The following is a 13,658-nucleotide window of genomic DNA, read 5'->3' on the forward strand; positions in this document are numbered from 1 at the left end:
CAAATAAGACAATACAGATTTTCAAGGACTTTTATAAAGCGATGACATGTTTATATACCTGTTTTTTCTTTTACTGTCTATGGTTTTTATACAGTCTATGTATGTTACACGTTGCTAGTATGTATTAATGAAACACATCCGGAGCGGCAGGTGGCGCTGTTGTCCAGCGGCGGCGCTGGTCTCCGTTCAGACAGCGAGAGGAAGATGTGTGTTTATGTCAGTTCGTGAAGATCTCTCGTCTGATGAAATCTGAAACTGAATCTGTTCTTGATCGAAACTCTCTGATTTCTCAGCGATGGAGCAGAAGAAAACGGTTATCGTGACAGGTAAACTCTGATGAAGGGGTGTTTCGACGCCTCGTGTGATTGTTGTGTTAGTTTTGAGAGTTTTTCTACCGTCACTGATGTTATTCATGACGCAAATGATCGTCATTACAACCGAAAGTCTTTTAAACCGAATATAAAACTAAACTGAATAAAACACTCCTTTATATCGAAGTACTACCACTAACCAAACTATCGGGAAGTAGAATGTAATCTTGGACAGCGTAATTTATTTTATTCATTCAATTAATTGTATTTCTTTTATTTATTTTTTTCTGGTGTTTTTAAATATTTACTTATAACAACTTAATTTTCAGTGTTTGTGTGTTTTTACTATGGTAATACTATTGTGGTGTTTGTGGACTTTTAACGTTAATATATATATATATATATATATATATATATATATATATATATATATATATATATATATATATATAATTTTTTTTGTTTGTTTTTTTTTTTTATTTCTGTGCCTTTTTCGTTCTTATTAGTTTTTGCTGTTGGTTTAGGTTTAATTTATTTTTATTTCAGGTTTATTTTTAGTTTAGTTTTTATGAATTTAGTTCTTAAAAAATGTTCAGTTACTTGTCACAGAATAATTTCAGATTTGTATTTTATTTCAGCTTTGTTCCAATTAACAAAAATGTCAATAGCAAAAAAACTGCAACAACAATAACCCTATTTGGAATCTATAAAAAATGTGTTCAGTACCATCTGATAATTACACGTTGCAATGAAATATTATTGTCAAAGTCTGCTAAAAAAAAGTGTTTTTAGGTTACAATGACTGGATTATTGAATTTTTTTTTATAATTCGACTATTTAACACATAAAGAAATATTATTCTGAGTTGAAATGATTTTTTAGGTGAAAGGAAAGTGAGAGTGATAAAAGAGACCTACCTGAGAAAATGATTGATTATTCAGTTCAGTGTCATTATGTGAAATGCTTGATCTCAATCGTGCTGTAGTGAGACATTACATTGCATTGCATTGCTCTGTGATTGTGTTTCTGCAGGCTTTGAGCCGTTCGGTGAACACGCTGTCAATGCCAGCTGGGTGGCAGTACAGGTATGAGATTCTCACTGCGAGGAAATCAGCTATGAGCTGTACTCACTGTCTGTTCACCTGATTGTGATGTGCTCTGGTCAGGAGCTGGAGAAGCTGGGTCTGGGTCACGATATAAAGCTTCACATCGCTGAGGTTCCTGTGGAGTATCAGGCGGTCCAGAGTCTTCTGCCGTCTCTATGGAAACAGCAGCTTCCTCAAGTAACACAACGATGTCATGTTTGTTTAGTTTTATTAGTTAGTGATGCTAAATGTCTACAGAGTGTTGTATTAAAAAGTATGTTTTATATATATATATATATATATATATATATATATATATATATATATATATATATAATGATTTATATATTATTTATAATAAAAGATTATTTTTTTTATGTATGATGAAATGCATCTACCATATTTTTCAGACTATAAGTTGCACCTGAGTATAAGTCGCATCAGTCCAAAAATACGTCATGATGAGGAAAAAAACATTAAGTCGCACTGGACTATAAGTCGCATTTATTTAGAACCAAGAACCAACACAAAACATTACCGTCTCCAGCCACGAGAGGGCGCTCTGTCTTCAGTGTAGACTACAGGAGAACTGAGCAGCATAGAGCGCGGTTGGAGATGGTAATGTTTTCTCTTGGTTCATGTCAAATTAATTTTGATAAATAAGTCGCACCTGACTATAAGTCGCAGGACCAGCCAAACTATTAAAAAAAGTGTGACTTATAGTCTGGAAAATACGGTAATTATTTTAATCAAAATGTCTCATCATATCAGAATACACTGGCCAGAAAAGTTTAGCACAACAAGGCTGAATGTATTTGACCAAAATACAGTAAAAACAGTAATATTGTGAAATGTTATTTTAGTTTAAACAAACTGATTTCTTGAAGTTAATTATTTTCCATGTTAATATATGTTTTTGTGATGCACAGCTGTATTTTCAGCATCATTCCTCCAGTCTTCAGTGTCACATGATCTTCAGAAATTATTTCTAATAACATTTCTGATTATTATCGTTGCTGAAAACAATTTTGCCGCCCAATATTTTAGTGGAAACATATATTATCAAATAGAAAAGTTTTTTTAATTGTAATAATATTTAGCAATATTATTATTTTTACTGTGTTTTTCAACATTAAATGCAGTCTTGGTGAGCAGACTTCATTTAAACATTAAAAAAATTTTTTAGTCAGTATTATAGTGGTAATAACTTCTCTTTATAATTGAGCAATAAAAAATAATTAAATATATATATTTTTTTTTCTGGCCCCCCCCCCTCTCCAAAGTTAGTGGTCCATGTTGGAGTGTCCGGGATGGCCACAACAGTAACTCTTGAACAGTGTGGTCATAACCAGGGTTACATGCGGCTGGATAACTGCAGCTTCTGTCCGGAGTCACGCTGCTGTATGGAGGGAGGACCCGACTGTATTCAGTCTGTCATAGACATGGACGCCGTCTGCAAGAGAGTCAACTCCTCCGGGCTCGGCGTCTCTGTGTCGGTCTCAAAGGACGCCGGCAGGTAAAATGCTCTTCTTTCCTGTTTGTTTACAACATGCAGAATCTACAAAATAAATCATGAAAGAACCATAAGAAGTGCATGTTATTTTTTTATTGGGTATTGTGACGAGTAAGCTGTTTCACATAACAGATGTTTGCATATATGTGTCCCTGGAGCACAAAACCAGTCATAAGTCATAATGGGGTATATTTTTAGCAATAGACAAAAATGCATTGAATGGGTCGAAATTTTTCTTTTATGCCCAAAATCATTAGGATATTAAATAAAGATCATGTTCCTTGAAGATATTTTGTACATTTCCTATTGTAAATATGTCAAAACTTAATTTTTTATTTGTAATATGCATTGCTAAGAATTAATTTGGACAACTTTAAAGGCGAATTTCTCAATATTCAGATTTTTTTGCATTCCTCAGATATTTCAAATAGATAAAACAACAAACCATATGAATGGAAAGATCATTTATTCAGCTTTCAGATGATGTATAAATCTCAATTACAAAGAAATTGACCCTAATGACTGGTTTTGTGGTCCAGGGTCACATATAGCCTAAAGGTCGTATGAGAGTAGCTAATGAAAATTTACTAAATTTGCTTTTAAAAGGAATGCTTTAAAAAAAACTGCTTTACTTTTTCTCATCTGGATTTGCTTGCTTGTTTTCTTTCTTTATTTTTTTTATATATAAAAGTATTCTGTATCCTCTCTCCACAGGTATCTGTGTGATTACACCTACTACATGTCTCTGTTTCTGGGTGAGGGCAGGTCTGCGTTTGTGCACGTTCCTCCTCTGGGGAAGCCCTACAGCGCGGAGCAGCTCGCTCGGGCCCTCAGGGCCGTCATCCTGGAGATGCTCGAACTGATGGAGAACAACAAGGGAAAGAAACCCTGTCTGCACAACCAATGAGAGCACAGGCCGAGTCTCGTACGCTGTTATCTAGCCTCGGCTTGGATTCAAGAGTTCATGCTCATTTGAAGACATCCGTGTGCTACATACTAGGATCAGTCAGCTGGGTTGAGATGCAGCTTGTGTGCTAAACTCAATCCTACGGCTGCGTTCAAATAGTCAGGAAAGCACTTTAATGGGCTAAACTTGAAACATGCAGAGATTTGGTTTTATGCATAAAAAGAGTTGGAAGTTTGAAAACAGTACGTATACATGGAGATCTTTAAACCATGTTTCAATTTTTTTTTTTTTTTTTTTTTTTTTTTTAATAGAGGCAGAATTTCTAAAATCATTATTCACCAGATAAAGTATGTCTGTAGTATAAAATCTTTTAAACCAGGGTTATTATTATTAAATCAAATTTTAATGTTACATTTTTCTCACCATGAAAATTGCCATAGAATCTGGCATGGCCAGCAACTAAAATTTAAATGAAAAAATGTAAACGGAATATAAACTAACTTACTACAGCTTTAACTAAAATCAAAACTCATTAAAACTATTTAAAAAAACTATACTGTAGTTAAAATATACATAAAAATAGCTAAAATTGGCTAAATTACTAAAACTAACAAAAATAAAAATATCAAAATAATAAAAACAAAAATCATTCAAAGTATTAAAAACTATATTGACATTATATATATATATATATATATATATATATATATATATATATATATATATATATATATATATATATAAAATAACAAATGTAAAATATTAATAAAAACTCAATTACTGAAATTGTAACTAAGGTGGAAAAAAAATATAAAAACAAACTTATTCAAAATAAAAATAAAAACACATATGGAAATTAAATAATATTTAAAAAATTGAAAAATAAAGAGTCTAAAAAAACTTTAAAAATTGCTCAAATTGAAAAATATTAAAAAAATTGTAGAGGACACCTAGAATTATGACAAAATAAAAGCTATGATCTGCCTGCTGGATAGTGATATACAAAATAATAACCACATCTGTCTGGTTATTAAAGAGCCAACGTGAGGACACAGGCTTTAGGATATAAGCATCAAACCGAAATATGTTTTTCCTCATTTCAAGCCATTTACGTCCAGGGTCCCACATAAAACATAAGGACGTCTAAACCCAATGCCTTTTGAGTAATTCTTTCAGCACTGTTAAGACAACGGTTTGGTTTTTAATTTTGTTGTTTCAATGAAATGTGAATGATTTCAATGAGATGATTGTAAGAACGATACTCAAGATTGTCTCCTTAAAATTCTTTCATACTCTATGCAAAATGCTGGATATTATTTTATATTATATTATATACACCATAATTTCTCAGTGTATTTTATGATATTATAAACATAAGACTTGGTTTTAATTTTCTTTAGCTGGTTTTTCTATGGTTTTTACTGGAATCTGTTATCGATCACAAACACAGTGGACCAAACTGATTATTCTGTGAGTCTAATTTTTTTTATGTTGCCTAAAACACTGTTATCTTTAACTTTCTTTGTTTCTATAGATCCATTGTATTAAACGTTCTGGCATTTATTACAGTGGTGATTATTATGTATGCATTGCCATAGTTGTGTAGACACTGTTGTTCTTCCTCTTATGTTGTGTTTCCTTTTTTGCCAATATTTTTTTTTTTTTTTTACAAATTGTAGCTCTGAATAAATTTTTTCTGCATTATTTAAGTTTATTTATTCCAATTAAACACACACACATAATGAAATTATAAAAGTAAAATTTCTAATAAATTATAATCTATATTTATAATATTCATCATTATATTAAAGATCAAAATGTAAATAAGATTTATAAATTATCTTAAAATTGTAATTACAGTATACAAATTTAATATACAAAATTATGAGATAACTAGAGGAAAGTTTTATGCTTTTCATTGCATTAGCATCGCAACGAGTCAATCTTTTGTCCAGTTCAGCTCGGTGTTCATCTTCAGCTCTCTCTTCACAGCAGTTCAGTCAGGCAAATGATTCAGTTCGATTTGGTGAACTGGTTCAAAAAGATCCGGTTACATCGAATGATTCGTTCGCGAACCGGATATCACAAACTGCTTTGTTTTGAACTCTCTCTCACACAAACACGGAAGAGAAGACAATGCTGAATAAAGTCTTAGTTTTTGCTATTTTGGACCAAAATGTATTTTCAATGCTTCAAAATATTCTAACTGTCCCTCTGATGTCACATGGACTACTTTGAAGATGTTTTTCTTACCTTTCTGGACATGGACAGTAGACCGTACACACAGCTTCAATGGAGGGACTGAGAGCTCTCGGACTAAATCTAAAATATCTTAAACTGTGACTCAAAGATGAACGGATGTCTTACGGGGTTGGAACGACATGAGGGTGAGTTATTAATTACATAATTTTCATTTTTCGATGAACTAACCCTTTAAGACTGCTTTTGTGCTCCAGAGTCACATATTGTTTTTATGTAGACTTTTAAACCAAAGTCGGCTTATATGAGGTCAAATGTTTTTCCTAAGATTCATATAATATTTCAGAAGAGCTAAACCTCTATTTGTAAACAATGTACAATTGACAGAAGCTCTTTAATGGTCTTTCCTTGACAGCAATATATTCACAAAACAAACGTGTAGACGTCATCGCCTCTACGTTGGTTGCGCTTCCGCTCGCCCCGTGACGTCACCGCGCTCGAGTGGGAGTCGAGTCTTCTCCGGAATCGTTTGCTTTCGTTTCTGCACGAGCTCCTCGCGCGCCGTTTCCTTCTCTTCACTTCGAACCAAAACAAACGTCTGTCGCTCGTTTCCCCGCACCGCTGAGGGATTACTCGGTGTCTCTTGCGATAAAGGCGGCCAGCGAAGCAAGGAAAAGATGAGTGTGGAGGCGTACGGGCCGAGCTCGCAGACGCTCACCTTCCTGGACACGGAGGAAGCGGAGCTGCTCGGGGCCGACACGCAGGGCTCCGAGTTCGAGTTCACCGACTTCACGCTGCCCAGCCAGACCCAAACTCAGGGCCACACCCAGAGTCAACTCGACAGCCAGGTATAAACACACAAAACACAGAATAAAGCGTTATGTCAGGTGGCTTTCAACGCGTTTGAGTCCAAATATGGCGAGCTAGCAGGCGTTAGCCGCGCGTTAGCGTTAGCAACGACAGAGCAGGCCGCCAGAAGAGAGAGGGAGAGAGTTTTCAGGGGGACTTTTGTGAACTACAGAAGTGTACAAATACAAGTTTAATATGCTAATAAACTAAACTACATATAAAAGCTCCTATTTTACTATCTGTGGTGAAGTACGTTACGTCAAAAACCTTGTTTTGGTTGATTAGCTGCAGATCTCAGGTGTATTTGCGTACTTTCAGAATGAACTAACTTACACTTGTGTTGATAATAAACTATTTTCTTATAATACTTATCAGCATGTCATAACAGCTTATTCTCAGAGATGTTGTTTTATTACAGTTAGCTGCAGATGACAGGTGTGTCTTTGTTTACTATATTCATGTTATATTAATGATGTGTTGCAGTGCTGTGTGAGATATTTCTTAACTATTTTGGTGTTATAATAACATCTTATTTGACTTTTAACACGTGTTATATTGTTTATGGCACAGGTTTATGTGTTTCAGAATGACTATTGAATTACAACTTTTTTTAGGCGCATATTTGATTAGAGGGGATTAGTTTGTATGGTAATAATTATAACTTGCAGATGTGTTTAAATTGTAATTATTTTATTAAATTGTTGTTTTCTTAGCTTTTTATGTTTTATCTGGTTACTGTGCATTAGCAGAAGCTTTCAAAACATCTGTTTTCTTTTTTGTTTGAAGTATATGCAGCTGAGTAAGTTGTTTCAGTTAATCATTTGTATGTTTCTACTTGATTTAACTGCGTTTCTGTTGGTGTAAGTTGCAGATGTGTGTGTTTTGAGGGTTGAATGTGCACTGGATTGAATCTCCTGGTTTCACGCTTGGACAATTTGAGATTTGTTTGAAAACGGTGGTGTTAAGGTGAAATATTTTGCGTTTAGGTGAATGGGCCTGATGGTGTTCTGCCCAACGGAGACGATGCAGTGGTGAAGACCAGCCAACTTCTGGCTGAGCTGAACTTTGAGGAGGATGAGGAAGATACTTACTACACTAAAGATTTGCCGGTGCACGCCTGCAGGTACGGATAACACACCTGCCCTGATCTCTCGCGCTGTTATCATGTGTCTGTAGCTGTGAGAGAAATAAAATAATGCACGATTCTCTGAAATGCAAATTTTGTGTTTGAAGGTAGTTATAATGATCTGTTGCAGTGGTGTGTGAGAGATTTCTTAACTATTTTGGTGTTATAATAACATGCATCTTTTTTTGTTTTTTAACATGTGTTATGATAGGTAAAAATTGATAGCCTGAATGCACTGTAAGTCGCTTTAGATAAAAGCGTCTGCTAAATGCATAAATTTATTTATTTATTGTTTATGTCACAGGTTTATGTGTTTCAGAATGACTATTGAATTACAACTGTTTTTAAGAGCATATTTGATTAGAGGGGTTTCGTTTGTTTGGTAATAAATATAACTTGCAGATGTGTTTAAATGGTTATTATTTTATTAAATTGTTATGTTAGCTTTTTGTGTTTTATCTGGTTACTGTGCATTAGCTGCAGCTTTTTATATGATTGTGTAAAGGGAAGTTTATATTTTCAGACTTAATTCTGTCATTATTTTCACCAATAACCTTTCCCAGTTTTAATTGTATTTTTATTTTATATATTCATAATCTGTAATTCCTATTTCATCTGATTATAATCAAATAGCAAATATTTTGAAATTTGTTCATCAAAGATTCCTAAAAAGTTATGTAATGCGATTTCCACTAAAATATGAAGCAGCACAACTGTTTTCAACATTGATAATAATCAGAAATGTTTCTTGAGCAGTATATTACAATGATTTCTGTAGATAACGTGGCACTGAAGACTGGAGTAATGATGCAGAACAACACAGGAATTAATTACAATAGAAAGACGTTATTAAATAGAAAGACGTTATTTGATAATTGTAATAATATTTCAGTATATTACTGCACTTACCGTATTTGTGTTCAAGTAAGTTAATCTTTGATTAGCAGAAAAGACTAGGGAACTTTAATAAATCATACTGAAATTTCGAATGGTATTGTATGCAAGTATTATCATTTTGTGAGCTGGTTTTTGTGTGTTTGCAGCTACTGTGGCATCCATGATCCAGCATGTGTTGTCTATTGCAACACCAGCAAGAAATGGTTCTGCAACGGCCGCGGAAACACCTCTGGCAGGTGAGTGCACCAGTCCAATCATTTGGTTAACCAGAGCATTTTTAAAACTTAAAATGATTATTCTTGTCACATTTGATATTTCAGTCATATTGTGAACCACTTGGTGAGGGCTAAATGTAAGGAGGTGACGCTGCATAAGGACGGGCCGCTGGGAGAGACGGTTCTGGAGTGCTATAACTGCGGCTGCCGTAATGTGTTCCTGCTCGGCTTCATCCCGGCTAAAGCCGACTCTGTCGTGGTGCTTCTGTGCAGGTGACACATTTGCCTTTCATTCTGACTCACAAACTCAGATTCAGTAATTCTGGGAAAAAAAAAGTTTATTTTGATTAGGTTGACCCAAATCTAATTTGATGTCTTGTAGGCATCAGTAATTAAAGTGAGGTTTAGTCATTGGTTTAGTAACAGCAACAAAAATCATGCTGGATGTATGACACAATATGTATTTACAAGATTTATTTAAGATTGATAATGTGGAGCTTTTAGACACTTTTGCATTTGTGACGGTACATGCTTTCTGAAAATGTGACATGGGAAAGTCCCATGTATTTTCAATTTTACGTAATAAAGTTGAGTGGGTGTGTAAGGAACCAGGTCTGTACTTTATGCACCTCGTGTGCTAGCATAATTGCTTTTAATGTGTCTGTGATTGCATATTCATAGATAAATGCATAAATGTTTTATGTAAATTTTATAAATATTTTAATAAATGCATAAATTAAATCAATGCATACAAACACAATTTTTTTTTTGTGTGGAGTTGACCTCATGTTGACTGAATTAATTTTATTTTATATTTAATTCGAGCAGTCATAGGTGTACATACATATTATTTCAATTTACATATAGTACTCCATGAAATCATAAAGTGTCTTTTGCAATCTGAAAATTTATATGTATATAAATATACAGTACATACCAATAGTTTGGAAACATTACTATTTGTAATGTTTTTTTAAAGAAGTTTCTTCTGCTCATCAAGCCTGCATTTATTTGATCAAAAAATACAGAAATCCTTTTTTTTTTTTTTAGTATAAAAAAAAAAAGAAGCTATGTTTTTAAAATATAATATTTTGTAATACAATATACACTACTGTCAGTAACTTGGGGTCAGTAATTTTTTTTCCTTTTTTTTTTTAAAATAAAATCAATACTTTTATTCAGCGAGGATGTGTTAAATTGATAAAAAGTGATAGTAAAGAAATATAATTATTAGATTTTTTTTATTTTGAATAAATGCAGTTCTTTTTAACCCTTTTATTGATCAAATATATTAGAGCAGCAGAACTGTTTGCAACACTCATAATAAATCAGAATATTAGAATGATTTCTAAATGATCAGTGATCGACTGATGTTACATGTGACACTGAAGCTGGAGGAATGATGCTGAAAATTACAGCTTTGCATCACAGGAATAATTATTTCTTTAAGTATATTCAATAGAAAACTATTATTTTAAATTGTAATAATAATTCACAATATTACTGTATTTTTCTGTATTTTGATCAAATAAATGCAGGCTTGATGAGCAGAAGAAACTTCTTTCAAAAACAGTAAAACTACTCATGTTTCCAAACTTTTGGTCTGTACTGTATATATAATTTTTTTAAAAAATGTTTGTTATTTGAAAAGTTTTGTGAAAATGTAATCACACCACTCGACGCTCTGAAACCACAACAGTCTATATTTTTATATATTTTTTTAATCTGGTGCTGGTTTTATCAGAAGCTGTCCACCATTGGCTTATCAAGCGTGTGCAGTGCCTCTGTTTCATGGGTGTGTGTGTGTGTGTTGTGTTCAGGCAGCCGTGTGCCAGTCAGAGCAGTCTGAAGGACATTAATTGGGACAGCTCTCAATGGCAGCCCCTCATCCAGGACCGCTGCTTCCTGTCCTGGCTGGTGAAGATCCCGTCCGAGCAGGAGCAGCTGAGGGCACGTCAGATCACCGCACAGCAGATCAATAAACTCGAGGAGCTCTGGAAGGTATCATGAACTTTCTCATGCACACAAACACAGTTTCCAGCATGATATTGTTGTATGACTGGACGCTCTGTCACGTTTGCAGGAAACCCAACGGCGACCCTGGAAGATTTGGAGAAACCTGGAGTGGACGAGGAACCTCAGCACGTTCTGCTGCGATATGAAGATGCCTATCAGTACCAGAACATCTTTGGGCCGCTGGTCAAACTAGAGGCTGACTATGACAAGAAACTCAAAGAGTCCCAAGTATGAAACCATTCTGCTCTTCAGTTATTCCTGTGGTTAAACTAGTGATGATGCAATAGACCTTTGGTTAACTTTCTGCTTGAATTATGGAGTGCAACAGAGGGCATTCATTTTCTTCATTAGTGTTGTTGTTCACCAAGGAAATTGTAATGTTAGACTGTGAATGTCAAAACATGTGAATTTATTCTGCTTGCTTGTCTCCTGTCTTTTTCATTCAGACTCAAGACAATATAACAGTGAGGTGGGATTTTGGGGACTGAATAAAAAGCGGATAAGCTTATTTCACTCTGCCCAAGACGGATTCAGGTGGTAATAATTACTTTCATCATCTTCTGTGTCTACCAGTGGTTCATATCCATCCCATCCCTAACACGTGTCCCATGCATCCCTCATCGATGTGTGCACGGAGCCTAGTGCGCACGCGTGTGTGTGCATGTGTGTTTGTGGTGCTGTACTGTGTATGTGATGGATATATAGCTCGATTATTGTTAGAAGAGCATAAATCCACAGGATGTGGTCTCTCTGACTGTGTTTTCTCTGTGTGGTTGATGTTTATTAGACATGCGACTGATGCAAGGAGACGAGATCTGTCTGCGGTATAAAGGAGACATGGCTCCGCTGTGGAAAGGGATCGGACACGTCATCAAAGTCCCGGACAGTATCCTTTCAGCAATGATCAAACTCGCTGTTGTCACACAATGACAGCTATTATTTTCTCTTGATAATGTGCTAAGGCATGCATTAATGACTTGAAAAGCAACCACCCAGAACATCCTTGTAACTACATAGCAACATAATTGCAACCTCTGCAGAGCACATGCATCGTGAGTTTTGCAATCACTGTTTATATCAGTAGATTCCTTTAACCAAGACCCTCTCAGATTATGGAGATGAAATCGCAATCGAGCTGCGCAGCAGTGCTGGTGCACCTGTGGAGGTAACACATAACTTCCAGGTGGACTTTGTCTGGAAATCCACATCTTTTGACCGGTTAGTCCTACTATCACTTACACTTTCACTAGTCCATTAAACTACATATATATATAGTCCATTAAATTATATACCGGTTTTATTTGTTTTATTATTAGTTTTTAGTCATTTAAATGTAATGTCTTGTCAACTAGCTTAAATAAATAATAAATAAAATTGGATAAAAAAAAATATATATATATCTTATTCACCCTAAAAATCAAGGTAAACTAAATAAAAATGTAAAAAAAGAAATGCTGAAGCTAGCTGAAATCAATTAATTTGTTGCATGCATTTTGTTTCTGTAAACCTTTTTTTGCATGTGGCAGAAAATTGGTTTAGTTACCCTATATAATTATGCAATTAAAACATGCAATTACAATCAATGGAGACCTGAGCTTTCTGAATAAAAAGATTTAATTGCATAACAAACTACATGAACTTCACTCTGTTTTTCACATTAAGACTTCACAGGGTATGTATTTCAATTAGAGATGTTCCGATACCCTTTTTCTCTTCCCGATACCGATTCCGATACCTGGGCTCAGGGTATCGGCCGATACCGAGTACTGATCCGATACCTGGGTGTGTATCTGTATATACAGCTGTATATACTACTAGCCCTGTGTAAATTGCTAGAATTCTTTTTATGGTGTGCTTCAGACAGATCCCTCAATAAAACATGAACAAATACATGGTGAACTACTGTATTTATTACAGTATTTTTATTATCTAACATGAATTTGACAGTATTATTTATTTTCATATGCAAAAAAAGAACTTGCATATGCATATGCAAGCCAAAAATCTAACACCGCAAACAAAAAAAAAGGTATTTAAGTTTTACAATATAACTGTATAAAAAACTGCAACAAATAAGTCTAGGAATATAAAAAAAAGATCTATTAATCAGATAATCTCTTTACAACAAAACAAGTAAAAAACAAGCAACATCTAGGCATAATTATTATTATTATAGAGACGTATTTATATTACTGTAGGCTACAACAGTAGCTTTATATATTGTCAATTTACTCATGTAAACCAAACATTTATTTTTAATGGGCTGCCATGAAGATCTTTGAGTGTCTGTGTTTATGATATGACAGTATTCTCAAATGAAACGGTAAATTCTCATGAAGTGACGGTTTATGCGTTCGTGTCCTCATGACACACAGCAGAGACTACAAAACAGCGAGCTCTCGCGCATCTGTGCCAGTCACCCACAGAGATGTAGATTTTTTGGGAGTAATATTTAAATAGTATTTTGCAGTTTAATATTCACAGACACTAGTATATATTCGGCTACTGTCTGGAGCCCTGCGCTTTGACTTACACGGCAA

At 34.4% G+C, this 13,658-nt stretch overlaps 1 protein-coding gene, 1 long non-coding RNA gene and 1 pseudogene across 2 annotated transcripts; all 3 read left to right on the forward strand.

Annotated features, from left to right (window-relative positions):
- Window positions 1–4,113, forward strand: LOC113045227 (pyroglutamyl-peptidase 1-like). Its single transcript, XM_026205451.1, has 5 exons — window positions 1–326; window positions 1,344–1,396; window positions 1,478–1,594; window positions 2,680–2,912; window positions 3,624–4,113. Exons 1-5 carry the CDS (start codon window positions 296–298, stop codon window positions 3,814–3,816), a joined length of 627 nt encoding a protein of 208 aa, XP_026061236.1. The 5' UTR covers window positions 1–295; the 3' UTR covers window positions 3,817–4,113.
- Window positions 4,114–6,493: 2,380 nt separating this feature from the next.
- Window positions 6,494–13,658, forward strand: part of LOC113046248 (regulator of nonsense transcripts 1-like) — a 28,376-nt pseudogene continuing 21,211 nt past the window's right edge.
- On the forward strand, window positions 11,615–12,347 carry LOC113045228 (uncharacterized). Its single transcript, XR_003275964.1, has 3 exons — window positions 11,615–11,655; window positions 11,906–12,004; window positions 12,228–12,347. It is a non-coding gene; the product is annotated as an uncharacterized LOC113045228 (long non-coding RNA).

The sequence above is a fragment of the Carassius auratus genome, chromosome 27 (genome assembly GCF_003368295.1).
Source record: "Carassius auratus strain Wakin chromosome 27, ASM336829v1, whole genome shotgun sequence".
In the NCBI taxonomy this organism is placed as follows: Eukaryota; Metazoa; Chordata; class Actinopteri; order Cypriniformes; family Cyprinidae; genus Carassius; species Carassius auratus.

Excerpts from the sequence above, each read along its gene's own strand:
- LOC113045227 (XM_026205451.1), top strand. The coding sequence starts at position 296 with ATGGAGCAGAAGAAAACGGTTATCGTGACAG. Across the intron at positions 327-1,343 it reads GAAAACGGTTATCGTGACAG|GCTTTGAGCCGTTCGGTGAA; the intron begins GTAAACTCTGAT and ends GTGTTTCTGCAG. Across the intron at positions 2,913-3,623 it reads GTCTCAAAGGACGCCGGCAG|GTATCTGTGTGATTACACCT; the intron begins GTAAAATGCTCT and ends CTCTCTCCACAG.